Source organism: Lepidochelys kempii, chromosome 9, assembly GCF_965140285.1.
Source record: "Lepidochelys kempii isolate rLepKem1 chromosome 9, rLepKem1.hap1, whole genome shotgun sequence".
In the NCBI taxonomy this organism is placed as follows: domain Eukaryota; kingdom Metazoa; phylum Chordata; order Testudines; family Cheloniidae; genus Lepidochelys; species Lepidochelys kempii.
The window spans coordinates 65,411,441-65,435,836 of record NC_136388.1 but is presented as its reverse complement, the minus strand read 5'-3'; the positions used below and the strand labels follow the sequence as shown (position 1 = coordinate 65,435,836).

Below are 24,396 nucleotides of genomic sequence, written 5' to 3'. Positions count from 1 at the left end.
CACCATGTCATGCTCTTGTGATCAACTCCATTCCTAGCCAAAAGGTCTCAGAAAGAAGCCTCACTGAGGCTATACTGTGAGTTGGCCAGAAGCAAATGTCTGGTCACTGAGGAACATTCGGGATGACGGGAAACGCAATCATAGCTGAACCTGACATGATTCATAACACTCTGGTCTCTGATTTGTGTGTGAGCACCTTGCCAGGTCAGTGCATCCCTTGGTCCAGCAAACAGTTTTGGGGAAAGATCAATGGCTAGGACAAAGTCCAGGACAATAATAGCAGGTCTCGAGCAAGGTGGAAAACCTGCCAGTTTATGGAGGGAGCAGGCTAAATGCCCAGCACTCACCCTTATGAAGCCTGATTTGCAACCGGACAGAACAGAGGCTACCTGTACAGTGGCAGTGAGGAGAGGGCAGAGGAGAACACCAGCTCCACGGACCAAGCAGATCACCAGGTCAAGGAGCTGGACCTGATGCCTGAGAACATACTGGGGTCTGTCTGAGAAGTGTCAGAATCCAGAGATGGGAGTGGAGATGGCAGCCGAGCAGGGGGAGGAAGGGACATCAGGAGACAAATGTAAGAGTAGCTGCTGGTCTCATTGGCTACTGACCCTTTGCATACCACGGGGGTGACAGCCTTTTGTAGCCCTGACCTGTGTGGCAGACCAGGCCAAACAGCATGCTGCCCTCCTCTAGATGAAGTCGCACTCTATTCTGCCTATCTATGTAATACATGAAAAAGAGTCAGAGGAATAATTTGAGAGCAAAGTGCAGCAGGCCTGCAGAGGCCATGCGGGCTGGCCTAATAATACCACAGCCCACCCCTCCCTTCTTCCAGTTTCTGTGCCTTTGGGCCACTGGGCTAGGCTAGCACTTCTCTGTGCATGCCACACTGCAGACAAATTGCCCAGTACTAAGTGTGATTCTAGACCTTTTGGGGGAACAAAAATAATGAGCAGTGAGGCATTTGGAACGGACTAGTGAGAGAGAGTGGGGTTTATTCTGAGGATGCGGCGGTTACAAAGAAAGGAGAGAGAGTCCTGCCAGCTCTGGAAGAAAAAGCAGCTAGCCTAGCGAATTGAATCTGGGGCCCTATTCTACAAAGTACAGCACTAACCACAGAGTTGGCCCCATCATTTCCTTTTTGTTGCCAGGCAGGGCTGTAGATCGCAGGGAAGGGGGAGGGGGATGCTATTAGGATCCATGTTGCATAGGCATTTTGCATTGTGAATATGAAAAAGATATCCATTACCTGGATTTACATTAAGGCACTGGCATTATCTCTAAAATGGATATGTGACACATCTTTGTTATAGAACCCAAACTGTTGATTTCACGGAGCTGCATAGCAGCATGCCCATTGTACTTTAAAAGATATTTGAGCTTGTGCCGACTTTATGTAAAACTGGTAAATGCAGATGGGCCTGAATCTTAAAACACCTTTGCTGGCTCCTTCTGACATGTTGGTCTGTTGTTATTATGTCACTCTGCTAACACAACAATGGCTCTGCCTCAGTAAAGGACTTGAGTTTGTTCTTCTAACCAATTAAATTCTGGAAATAGAGCAATGCCAGTCTGGATCAGGCTAAAATAAACTTTGTGAATCAAATATTTAATACCCCCAAGTCTCTTCCTGAGGCTACACCCAGGCACAGAAGCAGAATTCCTGCTGCCATGACATCTCCACAGACACCTTTGGGGTAGATATATTTCTTGTCCTGATGCACAGAGATGTATGTGCCTCATTCCCAGCACATCAAGATGCCTTTCAGTGGTTAATGTAAGTTAACAGCAGTCGCAATGACTTATTTAAGAGCAGATCAAGATATATCTCAACTCTCTTTGGAGATTTCAAAAGCTGAGTGCTACTTGTATCCTTCAATCAAGCTACAGCTTACGATTTCCCCCCTCCCCCTGGGGAACTCCGCCTCCATATTTCTGGGCAGCAGTCTTCAGGCTTTGAACAGGAGAGGCAGATTTATTGGGACCTTGGGGGGCAGAAGGGGATTCTGCAGGAGGATGCCTCAGCACTGTGCAGTGTCCCCACCAGGGAAACAGTCTTCACACTGGTACTGCAGTCCCCCTGGGGAAGCCAGCAGGACCCACTCACACTAACGGGAGCAACACCGATCATCTGAAGAGCTAACACACAGGCAGACAGTACAGCAAAGAAGGGGGGCAACCTGCCCTGAATGGCCTTCTTTAAACTGAAACTTAGAGAGCTGTAAAAAGGCTGTCAAATAAGCCAGTAGAATAAAAGCCCACAATCTGCGGTAAGTGTGTGACACACAGGAGTGCCAGGCAAGCCAGTGATCTTTAGCCAGTGGTCCCAGTGACATGCCATGAGTGAGGGCTACAAAAGTTCAGTATTGACTGACTCTAGTGGCTCCTGTTACAAAGCCAGCCTCTCCTCATCCAACACTGCCATGAAATGGTTCCACCCCTTTCCTAGGGCTAACTCCCCACCATTGGCTCGGTGTTAGCTATGATTACTGGACTGCTAAACCATCAGTCTGAAGTGCGCACATCCTGGCAAACTTATAGAGGGCGGATCCTGTTGCCAAGGGCGATGGAACCCAAGGATGGCAAAGGGGAGAGGGTGCACCAAGCAGGGGTAGGATGGAGATCTCTCTGGAAACACTGGGTCTCTGTAAGGATGAGCCTACTCTAATCCATGGCAGGGTTACCCACATCTACTCACAGCTTGTCCTCTTGGCTGAGGGGAGGGACCCAGCTCCTTCGGAGGTGGGCACGACCAGCAGTCTCTCTGACCTCATAAGGGTCTCTCCTCTCTTGGTCTCTGGCCTGGCCTTTTCCTCAAAGTCCTCACAGAGTCTTTGGTCCCCAATAACAGCAGCAGGGACTGGAGTTTACAGAGTATGAGCTGAGAGATCTGGCTGAGCTCTCTAGCCCCTTAGAGCGCCCCATCTAACTCTCGCAAATTTCACAGCTGCTTCTCCTCCATCCCCTAGCAGGAAGGTCCCTGGACTCTGAGTCACTCAAATGATGACTCTTTTTTGACCTCCACTGGCTATTTTCTGAAGAGGTGGGCTCTTTTTGCTAAGGTAATTGGAGGCAAAAATCAATGCTTCAAACAGAAGATCTGGAAGGGGTGTTCTGGAGTCACTGTTGCAAGCGAGACTGGATTATCATAAATTTCACATGACTATGCAGAGAGAGTCGGGCAGCGCTCAGGCACAAATGAGTCAGCCCCACAGGGGCGTCAGTGGCTGTATTACATTAACTGTTATAATTATTACTGGGGCTGAAGGGAAGTAGCAAATTCCCTTCCAGCCTTAGAATCTGAGCCCACAGAAAAAAACGTTGGTGTAGTAAACAGCAGAAAATGTGAATTAGAGAAACTCCAGTTGAGCACGTACATTTTGGAGAGTTTCTTTCCTTCAGCAAACAGTGCATCAGCAAAATGCTTTGGCCCCAAACAGGCTTTTTTCTCAAGGTGAGGGTCACAGTGCAGAGGGCAAACGGTTTCTTATAATCGGATTCCACTCAGCTGTTGGCCTGTATGACAGGGTGGCATCTTGGTCAGGTGCCATTCATTACAAAGCAGCTGGCCCAAAGCCTGGGGAGCTCAGGGGTCATGGGGCCCACTGGAAAAACAAAATCCTATGAAGAGCCAAAAAGTGTGTTTGTAAGTTAGTGATAATGAGTGGGTTGCATTCCAGCTAGAGGATGCTCACCAGGAGCCATCACTCACTGTTATGCATGTAGATGGACACAGCATTCTGCAACAGGGAAAATGTGGACCAATGGGAGAAGCAAGTTCCAGAGCTGAGGACCCCTCCCTGAAAATGCTCTATTTCAGCCCCCACAGATTTAAGTCAGGGGGCTGTTAGCTAAAGCACCTACAGTGATTTCAACTACCCCATGAGGGGCAAGGCTCTAGTCTTCTTCCCATTTTCTCTGTTGCAGGCCATTTTCATACCAAGGAGATGCATAAGGATGGAGAATATGCAAAGGGCAGTTAGCACCCCGACCCTCCTGATAGTCATTGTCGAAAGACTGCTATTCTGTCCTATCAGACTACCAGTACAGTGCCCTGTGGGAAGCACAGAATCATCTGGTTCTATTAGTCTTTAATGGCAGGATAGTTGAATACATCTTGTGTCTCAGTGGGACACGTGCATTGTAAAACAGGAGGTGGTGGTCGCTCCATGACAAAGGTAATTGTGGCTTATTATTGTGGTTATGAAATACTGAGCTAATTCAGAAGAATCACTGTCCATATTGATACTGAAGACCCCCACAACACTGGTTCATATTAACTCCAGTGCAACTGGTAAGCAGAACTCTATACAGTCAGTTAAGGATTCCAAGGGACCTTCATCCCATTCTATCTTCATCCCACTTGCATATGAGATAGACGCATACTGTCAAATCCAGCTGTAAAATTGGAGGACCTACCTTGGACATCAGATGGAGGCAGCATAGTCATGTCACCTCCTCATGAAGAGTTTTAGATGAGATGCAGGTAGAAGTGAAGCTGTGCCCTGCTTTGAAAGGAAAGACAACTGCTTGAACTTCATGCAGATAGAGAGTGGAAATTACAGGAGGCAAGAAGATTCAGTCAGAGCTGCAAGAGAGGAGGAAAATCTCAGCAGGAGCATTTCAAGCCAAGCAAACATAGAATTACTGTATTACCACAGTTGATTAGCCATTGAGCAATTAAGTGATACACTGCTGATCTGTGGACGGTACAGTTTGGGGATCATAGTGGCTATGGCTGATGAATGAACATACATGTTTGTTGCGGAAATTTAGAGGTAGATCTGGGTAGTACTGGAAGCTTGGACAGGGAGACTCCTAAATTTAAACTAGGAGATGCCAGACCTTGTATTAATGGACAATTGCAGGTAAGCAAATGTGTGTGTACGCAGAGAGACAGCTGACACCATGTGCTACAGCAGAGAACTAGAGCAGGGGTGGCCAACCTGAGCCTGAGAAGGAGCCAAAATTTACCAATGTACATTGCCAAAGAGCCACAAAAGTAATATGTCAGCAGCCCCCATCAGCTCCCCCACTCCCACCCCCAGCACTGCCTGCCCACCGGCAGCCCTGCCGATCAGTGCCTCCCCCTCCCTCCCTGTGCCTCCTGCCCACTGCGATCAGCTGCTTTACAGTGTACAGGAGGCTCTGGGGTGGAGGAGGGAGGAAGAAGGGTGCAGAAGGCTCAGGGGAGGAGGTGGGAAGGGACGGGAGCCTTGGGGTAAGGGGTGGAGTGGGGGCAGGGCCTGGGTTGAGCAGTGGAAAGTTGACACCTATAGCTCCAGTCCCGGAGTCAGCACCTATGCAAGGAGCCGCATACTAACTTCTGAAGAGCCGCGTGCGGCTCCGGAGCCACAGGTTGGCCACCCCTGAAGTAGAGAATGACCCGCTACTCAGAAGTCCTCACTTTAATAAGTTCTCCATAAAATACATATTGGTCCCCTCCAGGAACTGTGGGATCAAGAGCTCTGTGGTGAAACCCTGGCCTCACTGAAAGCAGTGGGAGGTTTTCCACTGTTCACCCTATGAGTTCAAATAAACTTCTCAGAAGGGACTGGGTAATATTAATTTTACAGGGAATCAAGTTGGTGAACAACAGCCCTTGTATTTCGTGTGTGTGTTTGTGTGTAAGAATCTCTCTACTGGTAGAAAAAGAACCAGGATAAAGTCATTTGTTATTTTTTCTTCTATGCAGAAATGTCTTGCCAGGTAAAACAGCTCCCCTCTCTGTCTGTCTGGTCTCTTCATAGTATACACAGAAGGAGCAGAATGAAGACAGGTTAATAACTACTGCTGCCCAGAATGTAACCCAGAGAGCAGAGTGTGGAAAGGAGCTGGGAAGGGATGTTTACTCCTTAGTACAAGGTGGCAGAACCAGTCCCCAGCCTGAGTGAAAGCAGATCGGGTGCTGCTGCTCTTGTCTGTTTTACTTCACTGAGGAGAAGCTCTTTGCCACAAGGTCAGTATAATTGCTCTTGTCTACCCAGCTCCTCATGGACCCAAACTCTTTGCCTGGTCGCCACGCTGCATGCGTGCTGTATGACTAGCTGCCCTGTTGGCTCGTTTGCAGCCACTACCATCAGCACCTGTGTCTAATGTTGCAACTGCTGAATGGGCCTAATTTGATGGGGACATATGCTTGAAAAGCCTGTCACCAGTAAAAAATAGATTACAAAATACACCAAACAATACAGCTAAGTGGGCCCACAAGCAAAACAGGGCCAGGGCCAGCTGCATGGAGCAATAGGGAAGCTACAGTGGGAGGAACAGGGCAGCCATAACAAAAGAGGAACAAGCAGGGGGTGAACACAGTGAAGAGGGAAAGGGACGGAGGCAGATTGGATGAGCCATGGAAAGGGCAGGAGGGCAGGGATAGGTGGTGTAGGTCATAGTGTAGGATGGAATATGTAGGATGTATATTGTAGGTGTTGGGACATGTGAAAAGATACTGCTTGTCTGGCAAGGAAAGAGAACAGCCAGGTAAAAAGCTGAGCCAGCAACCTGATCAGGTGAACAACTGAGTCAGCAGCCCAATCAGGTAAATAACTGAGTTAGCAAACTAATCGTAGCCTTAGGCAGAAAAGGGGTGATACAATATCTAATGAATAACTTTGTAACACCGTATTCAAAGTGAGCACCAGAATGTGGGCGGGCGCTTGCATTTAACCCTGTTGCGGTGGACTGATGACTCACTAAAGCAGCGAATAAATGACATACTACTTCAGCTCAGGAGTCTGTCTGTGAACCGGTGCATTCTGGGTAGCGGGGGAAAATAACAGATCAACACATGGTGAAGGGGGAAAGGCTGGAGTGACAACTGCCAGGTGGGAGAGGATGGGGGGCAGCAAGAGTGAAGGGATGTGGCTGAAGGCTTGGCCATAGTAAGAGGAAAGGGCAAGTTTGCAGCCAGAGTGAGGGAGAAGGGGCATCTATCCAGCCAGCAGGAAGGCACAGAGCTGGATGAATGTGTGTATAGTCCTAGTGAGAGGAAAGGGCCAAGGGGTCAGGCAGAGTGGACAGTAGAGGGAGCTGTGCATGGTTAGTGGGCAAGGGGCAGAGATGGAGCCATTGGATGGTATGAGGCAGGGGTGTGAGTCCATAGTGAATGCACAGCAGTGGCCATTAAGTTGCAGAAGGGGCAGTGGTCTGAAGCGTACAAGGAGGAAAGGCCAATGAAGTGGTCACATGGTCCAGAGGGGCTGGGAGCAGAAAGCCAAAGGACACCCCTGCTTCAGATGGCTTCACTTTTCATTTCTGAATGGGCCTCAGTTTTGTGACTGACAAGCAGCTGCCAAGGAAGGCAGAGCTCTGCGGTATCTGACAGGTTGCCAGGCAACCCCCATCCCTACCGCCCTGGAATTTGGAAACCCTGGTGCCTCTGTTTGTTTCTCTGTGGCTTTATTATAGCAATTCTTTTTTATCTGGGCCTTGGAAGACAATCCATCACCTTCAGCCAATGTAGAGTGGCTCCTGCCAAGGCTGCTGTTTGGATCGTGTCACTCCTGAGCTTTCAGAGGCTGCGCCGGCTTCCCATAAAGTGCCAGGTTGAGTTTAAAATTCTTCTGTTGACTTCTAAGACTTTGTGAGGAATTGGTCTCGTGCACGACTTTGACCTTCTCATGCCATATGTCTTAGCTCACCCCTCGAGAGCCAAAAGGAGAGTTTAGAAGTAGTGTTGGGCATTCAAAAAAATATGCTGGAGCTCATGCTTTTTGCAGTTAACGCTGGGCAATGATCTTTCCTAAGAGATCTAAGCCCATTCTGCAATTACTTAACAGCAATCTTGAGACATTTTTCTCAGGAAAAGCTTTTAAGCTTGATAGGTGATGGGGTTAATATTGTTTGCCATATGTCTCTATTTTTCATCTGTATTAATGTAAAGCACTGTGAGAGGATTTTTCACAATTGTGCTGTAAAAATACAGGTTGCAATGACTGATTATGCTGCAGCCTCGGAACGTTAACCATTTAATGTATTCTAGGAGAATGAGCCCCAGCCTCCAGTCAGTCACCTCATGTACATAGAGTCTATATATACAACCTGTACATACATGTCCCACTCCAGTCACACCTCTCCTCCAACCCATTTTTTGTCGCTTACCACTGTAGGGTTAAAATGAAATAGGGAAACACATGCAATGTGAAGTGAAGTAGCAGGGGGGAGTTCTACAATTGTGTGGTTGGCTGTGTTTCTCGCTCTGATGACTATTTGGAAACCCACGTAAAATGAATTGGGGGTCTGAGTCCAGTTCCTAGTAAATTAGATTCAAATTCTGCTCTCTGTCAGGGCTTGCCAACATACAGAAGTTGCACCAATTTAACTACATCACTTTCAAAACCAATGTAATTAAACCAGCAGAAACCCCTGTGTTTAAATCTGGTTATATTGGCTTAGTTTGCTGCTCGGGTGGCAAGCTACGCGAACATATGCCACGGTTATATCAGTGTAGCATTTCCACACTCAAAGGTGCACCAGGTTTAACTAGTTTCAGAGTAGCAGCCGGGTTAGTCTGTATTCGCAAAAAGAAAAGGAGGACTCTTGGCACCTTAGAGACTAACCAATTTATTTGAGCATAAGCTTTCGTGAGCATCCGATGAAGTGAGCTGTAGCTCACGAAAGCTTATGCTCAAATAAATTGGTTAGTCTTGAAGGTGCCACAAGTACTCCTTTTCTTTTCAGGTTTAACTAAATCAGCTGAAAATCAGTAGTTAAACTGCTGCAACTTTGTGTACAGAATAGGCTGCAAAGCAGTGCAGATCCAGGTTAACTCCACCACCTGGCAGTGGACCTGATGCTAGCTTAACACCCACTTTGCACAGGTGTAAATACTGCATAAGGTACAGAGGATGGTGTATTGAAAATGGTGTAAAAATTACACTAAAAATGTCACTTTAATTTTCAGGGGAGTTCCTGCTCCTGCTTGCAGCTTAGGGGGCCTCTACATTGAAGCATGTGATCTGGGCTTGGCCGGCAAACAGATGCTGTCAGTCAGTTTGCAGCCAGCCAGCCTAGAGTAAGGTGGGGTGAGTGAGTTATGCCTTTTAGGGAGGTGGGGTGAGTTATGCCTCTAATTATGCCTTTTAGGGAGCAGCCCGCTCTCACTCTCTTTCTGTTTTGGGGTTCTTCTGTGTTATGGTTCTGAATTATAAGGCAGAAAGTAATGTTACAACTGTGGAGACAGAAGCTCTTGCTCATCTGTAAGGTTAGATCTGTGGGCACGCTGATGAAGTAGTGTCAGGATACAGGCACACAGACAAGGTTGTCCTGCTACTACTCACCTCATACCTAGTCTGTGGAGAGTGGCCTTTCAGAGGGGAGTCCTGGACACAAAGGCTGAACTGACTGTACAAATTACTAGGGGCTCAAGTCTATGGAGTTAACAGTGTGGATGAACAAAAGTTCTGACCACATACATACGTGCAATATACCAACAACAGTCTCCCTAATGTGGATTAATAACTCATGACCCTAGTCTCTAGCTATCTCCCTGTTCCCCCGCAGTGCATAATGAATGCGGTGCACTCCAACCATTTTAGAATGTATCTCCTGTGATAATAATTCAATTTCTTTGCTGGCTGGATGCTCCCCAATCAGCCTGAGACTGCTTTGTTAGTTTGCAATGTCCCAGAAGTGTCTGAGGTGGCTAGTTATGCAGGTGTGTATGACTGAAAAGAAGATTGGCCCTATAGTTTTTGTTGTTAAGACATGCTGCTCCCCTGTAATTGAGTTTCTCACTTCCCATTCATCCACAAGATGACCACGCTGACCCCCCAAAGCTTGTGAACCCCTTCTGAAAATGGGGAGTTTCCTTTCCTTGTTTGTGACCCTCATCCCCGCACATATTGGGACACCAACTGAACCAAGAGAATCAGACTACCAGGGAACCAAGGCACATATACAGAGTTACAGACCCTCCACCTAGAGGGCCATGGCTTCCTGTGAGCAGGTCTCCTAGGGAGTGGGGATGGTGACAACCCCTCACTGCCTTGATGGGATTATGGGGAGGACAATTTCAGTGAGGGAATATCCTCTGAGTGCAAAGACTGTCTATTTATTGTGTGAGAGCTAAGCACATCTACCCCACCATTACAGACAAATGGCAGATAAGAAGTCATGCTTGGAGCCCAATGCTGGATTCCCAGTCCTCCCAAAACACCCAAATCCCAGCAGGGAAACCAAAGATGTCAATGGGCTGCCAGGAATGCAGGATTGGGTCCCTTGTCATTCCCATCTCCCACCCCTCTTCTCTTCCTGTGATTCTGTCTCCGTGTGTGGAGAGACAGTGTTTCAACCAGACAGGGTTTTTTTTACATTATACTTTCAGGCCTTTGATCCCTCCAGGTTGTTTGTTCTTCTCTTTGTGAATTTAATAGTCAACGTATATGATAATTCATTGCCTGCTAATCCAATTTGGCTGCATTTAGATATTCCAGTTTAACTTCAAATGGAAGACACATAACATAAAAAATAATATTCAGAAGAAACAGAAATGAGTGTTCTCTGTGAACCCTGTGAACTGTGGCAGGGACAAAGAGAAGCTTTCACCTTCCCCTAACGGTGGGGTTTGCAGGGACTGGGCCAGCCCTGGAAGGAGGTTAGAGCAGTCTGAAGAGTGCCCTAACTTGTGGCCCCTTCCATAGGGGTGTTGTGCAGGGGAACACCCTGGCTAAGCCTCCTCCCTCCTCTGGCCCCTGTTGTGCAAGCCTAGGGGACCGCCTAGGGCAGGGGATTTCCCTGAGGGAGCCCATGGTGTCTCTTGGCACCTGCACAGACTGAGCAAAGTGGGCACAGCACATGAGCGCACTGCCTCCAGGGCAACCAGTGACGCTGCAAGATTCATGCACTGCCCCATCAGCATGCCTCCAATATGGCCTAGAGGGAGGCAGTCTCCACAGCCCATTCTATCCTTGGCCTCCACTTAGACTGTGAATGAAGGGGCCAGATGTGAGGGTGGTTTGCTGACGCGCACAGCTGCTTCCTGGGAAACAAGCTGAAGCGCACCATCTCGTTTCACATAAGCCACTATACAGCCCTCAGATAGCAGCAGCTTCAAGTCAGCAGCAGCCTGGGCAAGCCAAGGTGAAAGGTGCCATCCCATTAGCAGTCCCCTTTGTAGTTTTACCAGTGACAAGATGCTCTGTATAATTCTGATATATTTGGAACTGTAATTGAAAATATGAAAGAAATATAAAGAACTTACAGTAAATATCAAATGTGTCTGCTTGCGGACCAGTAAGTCACAGCTGTGTTCCATACACATAGCGTAGATCATGGCCCCATTAAAAGCTGTGAGCTAGATCCCCACCTAGTGAAGATTGGCATAGCTTCTCCGACTTCAGTGGTTTCACATCAGCTGAGGATCTGGCCCTCACTGTTAATATGGAAGGAGGCCTTGAGAAGAATAGAATTTAGTGCATTATTCAGGGACAGCATAATTTCTGAAAAGAAATCCCTTCCTTATCGGTGGGCTGCTATAAATCATCCTCTCTCGCCTCCATCAGCCAAAGCCCTTTTCTGGGTCTGTTATTTATGCAAACTTCAATACAAACATTTATTGTCTAAACACGCAGTGGCCTTAAGATGCTCAGTTCTTTGGGGTATGCCGGAGGAGACACAGTATACTGACAGCTGTCTAGCACAGCAGGAGGGGGAGATATCATAGCACTGACATTTCAAATGGCTCTCAGCTGGCTGTAACCAGGAGCCTTGCAGCATGTGAAATGCACTGACGGGTTAGGACAGTTTTATTAAATCATGCCCTGATCCAATTCCCACTGAAGTCAATGTAAGTCCTTGCATGGAATCCAATGGCAATTGGACTGGGACCATAGAGTGAAATTCATCCCTAAGTAGAGGATCAACACAAGACCTTCACTCTTGTGTTGGCGCTCTGCGCGATGTGAATTTCACTCTCATGCAATTTGCCAATGACCCACAACTAGAGCCAGGTTTCAGGGACCCAACTGGGAGCTCTGTTGAAACCTGGCCATCAGCAAGCTAAGTGAATGATAACCACCACCAATTATCAGTGCACTTGGGTTATATAGAAACATACCTGGGACATTCACAGCTCAGCAGGTTTGTTCTAGCTGGACATATCTGGAAAGGTCAGTAGCACTGAATGGGTTAAGCTCAAATACACTCCCACAGGATGTGTGTTTCCCACCATGAGATTGCAGAAGGCGTTTTTCCCACTGGTTTTGCAGAGAAGGCAAACACTGGAAAGAATTTGCTAAAGCAATCCCATGAAATCACCTACCCTCAGGAACAGCGCTCCAAAAAACAAAGGAAGGTTTAAGCCATTCTTAGCTCTGCTCTGCCCTCTGAAGGGACGTGCGCTGGCATGCGTCTTGGGAAGATGAGCCACCAAGCAGTAGCCAATTCCTGCACTAGGTAGCCTGCAGCATGAAGCAGCAGAGTGCCCTGGCAAGTGACACTAATCAGTGAGGACCCAGCTGCTCCACAGCCCCTATAGCAGGCTCCCCAGGGCTGCAGCAAGGAGGTTGCTGCCAGTCCCCTCCCATTTAAACTACTGCTAGTTAAGAGTCATTGTTCCTGGCTCTCCTAATTTCTCCCAAAGCCCCAAGAAGCTGCCTGTTTGCAGGCTGCCATCCAGACCCACTACCTGTGGAGAGCTGGTGAGATCTTCCTATAGGCCTGATCAATGCTTCTCCTAAAATCATCCTGAGATGCTCCCCTCCCCTCTCCCATCCCCCATGGTGAGAGCCACCTCTGCATCATTCCCACCTCGGGTGGCCCAACGAAGGATGAGGCATTGCTGGTTTGGTGAATCACACTGGAGTTGCTTGTCCGGAGAGCAATGTACTCACTTTAATACGCATGTTTTTATCACCCATTTACATGAAAATCTGTGAGCAAAAGAATCACGCCCATGACTTGAAAGCCTCTGTGGCCTCATCTGCACCCGCCTTTCCTGGGAAATTTCCCACAGTCACACCATCACCGGTGCAGCCCCACTGGTGATAGCAACACTGGGAGCACTAGTATAATCAGGGCGTGCACACCACTTGCATTCTTACCACTGTGTTTAGACCCGTTCTGAGCAGAGACAGACCACGCTGCAGGACAAATCCTGTGCCTTGCCTACACCCATGCTCCCACTATGGCTACCACCAGCCAGTATGGGGAGTTAAAGCACACTGCAAGGGATTCACACAACCACCTCCACACCACTTAAGTCACACATTAAAGATAATATTTGGCTGTATGGTGCATGGTTCCCTATGCTGGCATGAATTTAATTCTAAGGGCCCAGGGCTTTATGGGATGCCTCCTATGGACCCTCTGTACTAGGGCAAATTTCACTCTATCAGTCCAACTCTGCTTAGGCTTAGCACAGATCAACACAACTCTGTGGGGCCAAGTTTCCATATGCTCAGCCCCTACAGATGAGGTGAGATTTTCAGAGGAGCCTGGCTTCCCTGTAGGCCCCTAAAAATGGGTCAGATTTTCAATACCTGTCACTTCCATTGCTCTGCTCATGTTCACATTTCCTCTTCCTCCCGCCCTCCTGTTTGTCTCTCTTTTATCCACTCACTGGGCCCTGCCTGACGGCTAGACTGGAGCAGAGGCTGTCTTCTTTGTTACTTGTCTGTACAGTGCTTGGCACAATGGGGACTTGATCCCCAATTGGGGCTCCTAAGCACTCCCCTAGTTCAAATAATAATAAGAAATAGATAAAAGTGCTCGGCCCCAGCTGCTCCTATTGTGATTCTTATGGTCAGATTTTCAAGGTTTCGGCACCAATGTGCATCCAACACACTGAGCTCTTTGAAAATCTGGCCCCCAGAGCCCTGTGCTACAGGCTGAACCAAAGATGCTTTTCTTTTGCCATTACTCTCCTTAGCAGATTTCTAATGGAAATGAATAGCCTGCAGAACACAATGCTAAAAATTAATCTGCTACAATCTATCCTCATGGTAAAAGGTTATTACACAAATGCAGACCCTTACCTCCGTACAAAGAGCCATGCCAAGCCTGACCCACCACGGAAGTACTTAATGTGGGGTTAAAGTGGTGCAAACAATTTTGTGCAGGTCCTCCACAGTACAGTGAATTCAGCCACAATGGATCTTCAGAACTAAAAACCCACCAAGGGCTCAACCCTGCATCCTTTGCTCACTCACAGCTCTCTAAAAGGACATGGGAGTACTGAGTGTTCAAGGAATACAGGATCTGCAGCGAAGCACAGATTTTTTTTCTTCCGTACATTGCAGTGTAGAGGGATTTTCTCCTCTGGCTTGTAACAGGGCTGCCACTTACTGAGTGCCCCTTCATGGCCAGAGATCCCCGTGCAGCACCCTGCCTCTCTTCTCCCTCTTCAGGTCCCCTAATGAGCTCTACATAGTCTCTCTTATGAGTAGAACCACACTCCGCTCAAGGCTGGTTTCATGACCACAATCAGTCCCACATAATCCTTAAGGTCTCAAAAATAAAGTTCCGCATTGCAACGCCAGAGCTCACATTTATCTCTGGTTCTTCGTCCACTCACATGGAGTTCTTCTCCTGCCAGCATCTGTTCTTCGCAGGCTCCCCACTCCTAGCCATTTCTAGCTCAGCCTTCTGGCTCTAGCTTCTTTCTGCTACTGGCACTTCTCCTGTTCCAAGGGAAGTGATTATCTGTAAACTACCTTCCTCCAGAGTGCACCTCTCAAGTGGTCTGACCCCACCTTACATTCCAGGGCTCCTGATCTGGGCCTTAAACGGACAGCGTCCTGGATTTTTTCCCCATCCAACTACTAATTCTCTGGCACTACTTCCTATCTTCTGCTACAAGGCCATCCTCTGAGCCTTTGTTCATTCCATCTTCCTGGAACGAGGTCGTCTGGCCCCCTCTATTGTTAAAGGGCCAGTATAGGCTGTTACATCGCTCCAGTGTTAAATCTCAGAATCTGGCAGTTTTTAACGGATAATCCTAGAGGAACCTTCAATATTGTATCATACTGCTGTAATCTTCACCATTGCTTTAAAGATAAAGACAGCAAACATAAATCTGTTTTTAAACTATTATTCCCATCATCACCATCAGCCACTCCATTTCTTTACCTGTTTCTAAAAGGAACTCCCCAAACAGACCCCACTGGATAATTATTTTTCTGCAGGATATTTAGGTTTGTTTAGTCTTTCATCAAAACTTCGAGATCATGTGTTTTAGCTAAAATGAGTAAAGATCCAGTTAATGGAAGAAGACTAATATAACACCCCCTTATGGGTGAAATTCACCCCAGTGCAAGAACTGCAGAAGGATAATCAATTAAGGGCAGAGAAAGTTCCCTAACCAATTCTCTAGGTCCTCCAAAGAGACCTCCTGCAACACCTGGAAAGGCAAGACGTGCTTTCCCTCATATTCCTGTGGTAGAAAGCACGTGGATGAAACATTTTATAGGCCTTCTTTACAAACAATGAAGAAGGAAAGGGGGCGAACACCCACTTTTTTCCCTTCCTTTGCAGTTCACGTTTAAGCCCTCCACATGGGCTGTAAGTGGAATTTAAATGGAAGAGAGGGGCTTAAGTGGTCCCAATGCATTTACAGTGAATTTCACCCTCCCGTGAACCTATTATAGATCTGAGATTTAAAACATTTCAAAATAAGGCTGCTATGTTAAAACTGGGCAGTTGCCTCTGGATATTACAGTATCCATTTTAGCACCAGCTGAAATTCTACAGGGTTAAGAAAAGACCATGTGAATAGCTCTGTCTGCATTGGTTTCTGCCAGGCCAACAAGCTGAGGTAATCACAAGCAAACCCTCTTAGTCATATTTAACCAAACACTTATTTTCCATTTTATTCAATAATTGCCTTTAATACTAAAATGGGGGGGAGGGGAGAAATCACATTGAAGTGGAAAACAAAGGTCTCATCAGATGAGAGAAACAATGTGGCAGGTACACCATTTTGAAACAGAACTGTAATAATTTAATAAAGCTGCTTTATCATCTTCATAAAATAGACAGAATGGTGATTTTTTTTCCATATTTTTGTTTACAATGATTCCATCACTGTGAAAATGTACATAACATACATATCAGCATATACAACTATTTATTCTTCATATAATCAGCAACAGAGACACCTTGATGAATCGTACTGTACTTAAGTCCCACTGAAATCCGCCTTGCTTTCGCGGGCAATTATGGTGTCATCAGGCTGGTCAGCAGGCTACAGAAGCTTGTAGCTCTAAGACTTAAGATCTTCTGCAACCAATACCTTAGCATTTGAATAGTGCAAGGAGGTATTTGTTGCTGAAAACTAGCTTGCACTCGGTCAGCTCTTGTCACTAAAGATTATATCCCAGCTCATATCAGCTGAACATCAGCTGATGCCAGTAAAGAATCCATTTCACCAAGGCTTGCAACAGAGTTAGCTGGGTTCTTCTGGTAAGGTTAAATGCACCTCGTAAGTTGGATAAAAGATTATCTGTAGCGGCAAAAGCAGCTGTAGCAACAAGATCATCCATTTCCCCCAATGACAGACAAATGTGTTTCTATTCGTCATTAGTTTTTTTTTCCCCCAGAGTAATTTCAACATATTAATCAGACAGTGTGTTCTTCACAAAAGCAACTTGTTTCCTATTTGAAAAAAAAGTAATTCACTTCTGCACAATATGTGATCCACAGGCCATCTCCAGCTTCACAATAAAACAGGGATAACCGCAACAACTTCATCAGGACAATGCATTAAGTGCTTATGGATTATTTTTTAAACCATCAATCCACCCTCCCGTAACCCTTCCCTCCCACATTCCCCCTTGTATATATCAGCATAAAAATAAAACCAGTGCTGCAAGATTTCAATGTAAGGAAAAGAAAATTCCACTTGTGAAAGGATTTTCTAAAGAGATTCTATCAAGTAGGTAAATATTACACTTTGAGCAGAGCATGTCATGAATTTACTCATGGACTGTATCTTTGGGGTCTGAAATCCAGAGGTGCTGCATGCACAATGCAGTATTGGTTTCATTTTGGGTTGTGGATGATTGGCACCTCTGGAAATCAGGCTCTTGTTAAATGTGGTATAAACTACTACACCATTCTTACTTTCCTGTGTAAATAGGTAGGCAGAGCAAGTTTGCCTGAACGAAAGATTTGGGGGGGGGGGGGAACATCACATTCAAACGATTCTCCTGTGCCGAATTTGGTAACAATATACATTCTAAAGAGAGCTTCATTACATCTTGTCCAAAAAAACCATCCTGGGTCATTCACATTTTGATGTGGTTAATTTAGCTACTTTAAAAATTATATTACAGCTCAGCCAGAAGCTCTGAACTGATTTCAAATGAGAGAGGGAAAGCAAGTAGGAATAGGAAATATTTGGAAGAGAACTCTGTGGGCGATGAACCTTTTCCAGTCCCTCTCCTGGTTCTTCTTCTCATGAGATAGCAATATGTCATGGAGGTGCCTTAGGCACTCAAGATCCCAAGCTTCAGCACAGGCCAGGATGGGAAAGACTGTTGTTTAAATGGTTTGCTTAGAGGCAGTAGGGCTTACTGACCTCTTAAAACTCCCTTTTAATAAAGAAATATTTCACATATTTTCTGGGCTGTGCTTTTATTTCTAGTGGCAAGGAATGTTTCTAATGGGTAAATCAGAGAAATATTTTATTTTTCTTTTCAGTTAGCATCTATTTTCCTCCCAGTGCCAGGCTGGTGCTGGCAGCTCAATAGTCAGAGGCCCATGTTCAGTAGAAATCAACAGCTGGACTCTTCTGTCCATTTTATATTCACCAGGTCAGGTGAGAGGGGACCCTCGCCTAGTCATTCCTTGGATGGGGAGAAGGAGGGCTGTGGGAAAGGAACAGGACAGTCCAATTTTCACAGCACAGTGTAGTGGATGGAGGAGAATCCACACTGATCGGCTATCCTCTCCTCTCCCGTGTTGCCTGATGGATTGTTGCTCTCAGTTCCATAGAAGATAACGTGCAAGCACTTCTGGGGAAAATTATTTGGCTTGGGGAGTTAAGTCCCAATCCAACCTCCCAGGAAAACCAATGGGAGACTTCAGTGGAGCTGGATCAAGATAACCCAAGGCAGGAATCATGATGTTAGTCAGTGCTGGAATTTAGCCAGAGCTCAGCCACAGAGTCAGATTACATTAAAGTAGGGTCATACTTATGTGCGTATGTTTGGGGAGAGAAGGTGGATCTATGACCTTGATCTGAACATGACCTTTTTGGCTAAATAGTTTCCTACTTGTTGCAGACATGGAGTTGTGGGGTGGGGAATGGGGCTCTCTCCTATCACAGTGAGGGGTCACGCCTTCGGCTCTCTTCAGGGAAGCCTTTTGGCTATTCCTCATCAGCTCCCTTTTGTGAAGTTACTTGAATGGCTCATTTCAGGGAAATGACCTGCCATTAATGCAGCATGACACCCACCCGTTTCAAGTCAGAAGAGGTTGCATCAAGCAATCGGATAAGTTCAGTTCACCCCATTTGCAACACACACATCCCCACCTGGGTTTGTTTACATTTGGGGGTGTGAAAATTCAAAATCTCAAGGTAACTCTTGGAAGGAGAGTTTCACTGAACTTGGTACAAAACTAATGAGCTTCCTGGATTTTGTAACAAAATCCAAGCAGTAAAACTCAGGAGTTTGAAGAAACCCAAGACTTTTTTGCGGGATCTCCAAGAGACAGCAAAAGGTTCATATAAACTTCAACTCATTTTGTCAGCTAGCCTAAGGCAACCAGAGTCTTTGAGCATCCTAAGTAGAGGCCCCTGATATCAAAAGTTTCATGATTGCCATCGGTTATCCATATGAGCGTGAAGAATATATGTGTTGGAGGGTGGGGGAACAGTACTATAGACTAATTCTGAGTTACTGCTCACACACACACACACACACACAAAATCCTTCTATAAACAATTTTCTGCCATCGATGAGGATTAATTTCTGCAGTTAACAAAAAGATATCTAACAAGCTTCTGTGGCTCAGTAAGTAGGGACATGAATTTTCACTGAATAAAGCTCTCAGAAGTTAACAAATACAGTAACATCATAATGAACAAACACTCATCTTAATATTACAGGCAGTCCAGTAACTTAAACTCCCCCAAAACCAACCTGTTTCTTCTATTGCTCATATAATACATCCACTTGCAAAAAATATATATTTTAATGACAGCAGAACAGCACCCCAGATATGAAAAACTAGAATAAAAAGAACATACCATTTAAAAATGAATCAAACTTCAAAATTAAAGGAAAAAAAGAAATATGGCTCAGTTTTAGAGGGACAGATGCAGTCACATCTACTAAGGGGATTCCATCTGCATGAGGTAGCAATCAACACCAATAAAGAAAACTTTAGTGATTTCATCAGAAGTTCCTTTTGATAAATTATTTTCAAACTCCTGGATCCAGAAGACATACTGGTAATGTACCAATTGGAGTAGTTAAAAACTCAATCATATCCATTTTATCCACCTTCTCTAAAGAAAAGAAATGACTGGAGCTTATTCGATTTCTAGGACAATAACAATTGGAGGCTCTTTTCCTGATGACATTTTTAATTTAAATAAATCAAAGTAATGAGAATGTTATCAAGATACATTAGTACTGGGAAGTCTGTTTCTCTAGAAACCATTGTTTTCAGTTCATTGGCAGAGCAAATGTTAGCAATATCTGTATTTTTCCCTCCCTCATAATGAACTGTTACGCTCTAATGAATATTCTTTTTGGTAGAAAAGTCTGTCAAATAAAGGGTTACTAATTCACAAACCATCATCCTCCACCCCACCCCACCCCACTCAAAACTAATCTGAACTATTATGTAGTGCAGGAGAGCAGAGAATATACAATGCTGTGAAAATCTTTACAGCTCCCCTCCTTTCTACAAAATGGCTGTTCAAGTAGCTAAAATGGTCTTTTTTCTTTTAAAAATCAATTTTATATGTGCAAATTTGTAACCACATAAAATTATGAGAAAAAATAATGTCTCTTTTTTCTTCTCCATATGGAAGGCACATTAATTTGATTAGTAGTGGTGTTACATTTCACCTGTCTGTCCCTACACATATATCCTTCTATTGCTTACTCTATACCTATTTATGATGCAGGATAAACAGAAATAATACCACTCTAAAATCCCTCCCATGATGAGATACACACACTCACGCAGGTACTTAGTGTAATCATGACTGGGGGAATGTTGAATCAGGAAGTGTGTGTCTAACCAAGATGCTAATTTAGATCTGTTATACAATTCCCTCGCTTTGAGATGATTAGAAACAGGGAAGATCTAAACCTGGGAACTAATAACTTACGGAGAAGCTTTTCCATGCAGTGCCTTGACATTACACACAAAAAAAAAAAAAGATCTCAAAACGTTCAGCCCGCTGCATCTGACAACTGCAAATTAGGCAGCAGAATATCCCCCAAATGACTTTCCACAATGATCTATTATAGCACTGTGAAAACAAGTATAGGATGTATGGGGTGCTGGAGGATAAGATGGGGGGAAAACACTCCTAACATTGGCTTTAAAAGTAGCAGTTTCCCCAAGTTTTAAATATATCTGTGTTTTTTTAAACTTGAAAGCCTTTTGCCATCACTAGACAGACAATAATTTGCAATATCAAATACGGTAACAGTACAGATAGGCATGTGATAGCAAAAGGATTCTTAATGCAGGGGTGTCCACAGCAAAATAGCAACATTTTAAAGTACAAACAGCCTTGTGTTAGGCAAATATTAAAACTCATTGAATTGTTCTTTTAACAGTGGTACACAAGAAATGGCCATTAAATTGTATTGACTACAAAAACATCAGGGTGATTATTAAAGATGGCCGGATAAGGAGTTTTCAATTCAATTCATTACAAAGAATGGCAATTTATTATAGAGAGTTTTGATATATAAAAATATATAAATTGAAAATACTCCATACATAATACTTCTTTATAACTGAACTGGTCTCACCTTCACCCCCACCCCGTGACAAAAGAAAAACAAGCTAATTTGCTTCAACTGAACACCCCTGCTGGTTGCTGAAACAAGTGGGATTGTCACATTAACGATAGCTTCATTTATAAACAATACATTTAGGGAAAGCTCTTAAATACAGCAATTTGTGAACCACTGGTAAGCAATTAAAAACAATATGCACTTGTAGTAGTGTTGGTTCTCCTTTTTTATATGGTGCCATTTAGAGCACTATGTCTTTTAGTCTCTTCACTCCTGGTGAGTCTTTTTCTCTACATTCTTGCAGAAGTGGGTTAATTTCATGCATTATATTTTCACTGTCTGCCCCTCTAGGCTCTGCTTCGGTGGGCCGAGAAGGGCCATTGTTTACAAATTGCTCCAGGTCGCGATTTACCGGGCAGTGCATTATGTTGTATGAGACTGAAGGTTTGCTAGACAGGGGACTCTTCAGATGAAGGGGTGACGTGATCGGGCTCACAGCTTCGCAGCCGTTCCCCGCTTCACGGACTGCACCATTTACCTTTGGGCTGCAGATGGGCAGATCCACTGTTCTTTTGCCTTTCAGGTTGACGATACGCTCGTCGGCCAGGGGTTCACTCCCATCTTTGCCAAACGTTGCAAAAGTTCTTTTTGTACTACAGTCTTCATAAGACTCTGTATCCACAGTGGTAGCTTCTATAGAGAGTGCCATGACATTCCTTCCATGCTCGGGGGATTTTGCACGACTGGGGACAGAGTTCCGGGGCATCCAGCATCTATCTGAGTGACCAAGGATCCGACACTCTTCCCTACAATGAAATCCATCAGTTTGATCTGTGTGAAGAAAATACAATGGCTTATGAAATTGAGGATTCTTTCTTTCTGGAAGCTGATCCTGCAATCCTTACTCACACATGTGGTACATAGAAACTAACTCCAAAGTCCCATCAGATATCATGGTGTAAATACTTATATACTCACACACACGCAGACAATCTAAGTATTCATCACCAGAGTAGGATGTGCTAGGACATGGATACTGGCTTCCAGGGGATTCTCAGGAAGTTTGCAGGATCAGACCCTTTCTATTATGCCTACGTAAATGTTAGTTACTTTCAAACAAACAGCAGACATTTTTAAAAAGTGACATTTTAAAGGGGCATTTTATTGCATTTTTTATTATTCTTATTATTTTAACGGGCTGAAGTTCAATTTCCAACAGGTTGTGTGTCATTTGCTTTTTGCTGCTACCAGAACTAAAACCTAAAGGGAAACAACTTACGATAGGAAATAAATTAAAACGGGTTTGTCTCATGTGTCAAGCTGCTTAGAGTCAGCATTTCTGTTTTCAGTAACCAATGCTAAAAGGCACTCTGCTTTAACTTTGTTCAACATGAAAAATCTGAGCATAAATTCTACATCTGGGATTGCCATTTGTTTGTATTTTTGTTGATTTTTACATTTTGCTTAATTCCCTGTTGGCCTCCCACACAATTGCAGAGGCTTTGTAAATAACCAGCACCATCTCCTTCCACTGAAGATTAAATTTGTCACTCCCAGCACTTGATCTCCATTCGTATGGGAATAATAAAGATTCTCTCCCTGCTGTCTGTTCCAGAACCTAAGGCTGCAACTAGCAGCATTTCCATTGTTGATATGCGGGATAATATTTTGCACTTCTACAGCACCTTTTATCTCAAAGCATTTTACAAAAACTAAGGATCACATTTTCAATCTCTGCTCAAAATCATATCAGGTAGGATTGTCACAGGGGGAATCTATTCCTCCAATAGTGGCCAGAGCTCATTATGCTGGGGTTTTGGTCAGTGAATCTGCATAGTTTGTGAACCCACTGGCCACATCCATGGCACACACAGGGTGTGGAGTTCCCCTACGCAACCACTTTGTGGCCAGTCCTCCCTGTGAAGAAGAAATTCTGTGGTTCTGCACCTTTTTCAGGACTCCCACATTCAAGCAAGGGAACACATTTTCCCCTTGTACATCACACAGTTCTTTTGTGAACTTGGAAAATATTATCCCCCTTCTATAAATGGTCAAATAAGACACACAGAAGTTCAGTGACTTGTCTGAAGTGCTAATGTGAATCTGTGGCAGAGCTGGGAATAGAATCCAGAAGTCTTGACTCTCACTGCCTTGTCCTAAGAACTAGACCATTTAATACAGATAACATCCCAGGTTTTTCCAGTATTTGCTTTTGACTCTAGTGTTTTCTTCATTTGATCAGAACTTGTAGCTGAAGACAACTCAGTAAACCTTTGCAAAGCACACACATTTCATTCAAAATTACGTAGCAAAGGTTCTCAAACTGTGGTCTGCAGACCACCAGTGGTCCACAAGCTCCATTCAGGAGGTCCATGGATAGTTCCTTCTAAGGTGCACGCCTGGGCGACCACACACAAAAGAATGAAGGGCCACCCACCTAATTAGTGGAGCTGCGCAGGCATGGCTCCACTAATTAGGTGCCCGGACCCCAGAGAAGATGCACATGTAAGGTGAGATGCAGATGGGAGGGGGCAATGGGGTGGGAAGAGGGGGTGGGGGGAATATGGGATGTGCAGGGCTGCAGCGGCCAGAGAAAGAGGTGACTTTCCCTAGCTCCAGGGCTGCGGCTGCCAGGGAGAGACCCCCACTCCTTCCCAGCCCCAGCTCGGGGGCTGCCGCTGCAGGGGAGAGACGCCCACTCCCTTCCAGCCCCAGCTCGGGGGCTGCGAGGGCACATCCATCGCATTAGAAAGGTAAGACTACTGATATTAAAATATGAGTTGTGTGCTTTTATTTGTAGAACAAAAAAACATTAATTATTATTAAGGGTTTTTTATATAGCACTTTTATCCAAAGCGCTTTACAATAGTTAGCTAACGGTACAAACAACATTTGGAAAGATCATTAAGTGGTCTGCCGAGACCATCAGCAATTTTCAAGTGGTCCATGAAAAAAAAAAGTTTGAGAACCACTGTTATGTAGCATATTCTTATTGTAACTTGTACACAAATAAACTAACTACCCAGTGTGGTCAAGAGTTAATGTTAATAATAATACAATAATGCATTCAGTCCTTGCCAGTTTGAAATACTGAAATCCACAGAGGTGCAGACTCAGCTTTGGTTTGCTTCCTGTCCACCTGAAAACAGTTCGTTTTGATGCTTTGTACTTCTGTGCACATCACCTCAGCTTTTCAGATACATTTGTATTTCTACCACATTCTAGCACAAGGGCGGCTGATAAAAATTCTCAGCACATAGCACAATGCACCAAAATATGAGCAGCTTAACACTTACAGAGAATCAGCTAGTAAAAAGCAAACCTAGAAAAAAGAGAGAAAAACCAATTCATTGAAAATCTATGTCTAAAATGTTAGCAATTTCTCTACATCACAGCAGCTACCCCATTGTACAAAAGGCAATGTTGACTGGCTGTGCAGGAGGTCTGGATTTCAGTAGCCTTCTCTACA

At 44.9% G+C, this 24,396-nt stretch overlaps 1 protein-coding gene across 6 annotated transcripts in view; it reads right to left on the bottom strand.

Annotated features, from left to right (window-relative positions):
* Positions 1 to 15,783: 15,783 nt before the first annotated feature.
* PCDH19 (protocadherin 19) overlaps positions 15,784 to 24,396 on the bottom strand; it is a 113,192-nt gene continuing 104,579 nt past the window's right edge. For 4 of the 6 annotated variants that reach the window (XM_073360845.2, XM_073360846.2, XM_073360847.2 and 1 more), the window contains one exon: positions 15,784 to 21,758. In XM_073360845.2, the coding sequence (XP_073216946.1) occupies positions 21,169 to 21,758 (590 nt within the window). In that variant the 3' untranslated portion in view covers positions 15,784 to 21,168. The remainder of the gene's footprint in view (positions 21,759 to 24,396) is intronic. The other 2 variants (XM_073360851.2, XM_073360850.2) reach the window with 2 other exon arrangements.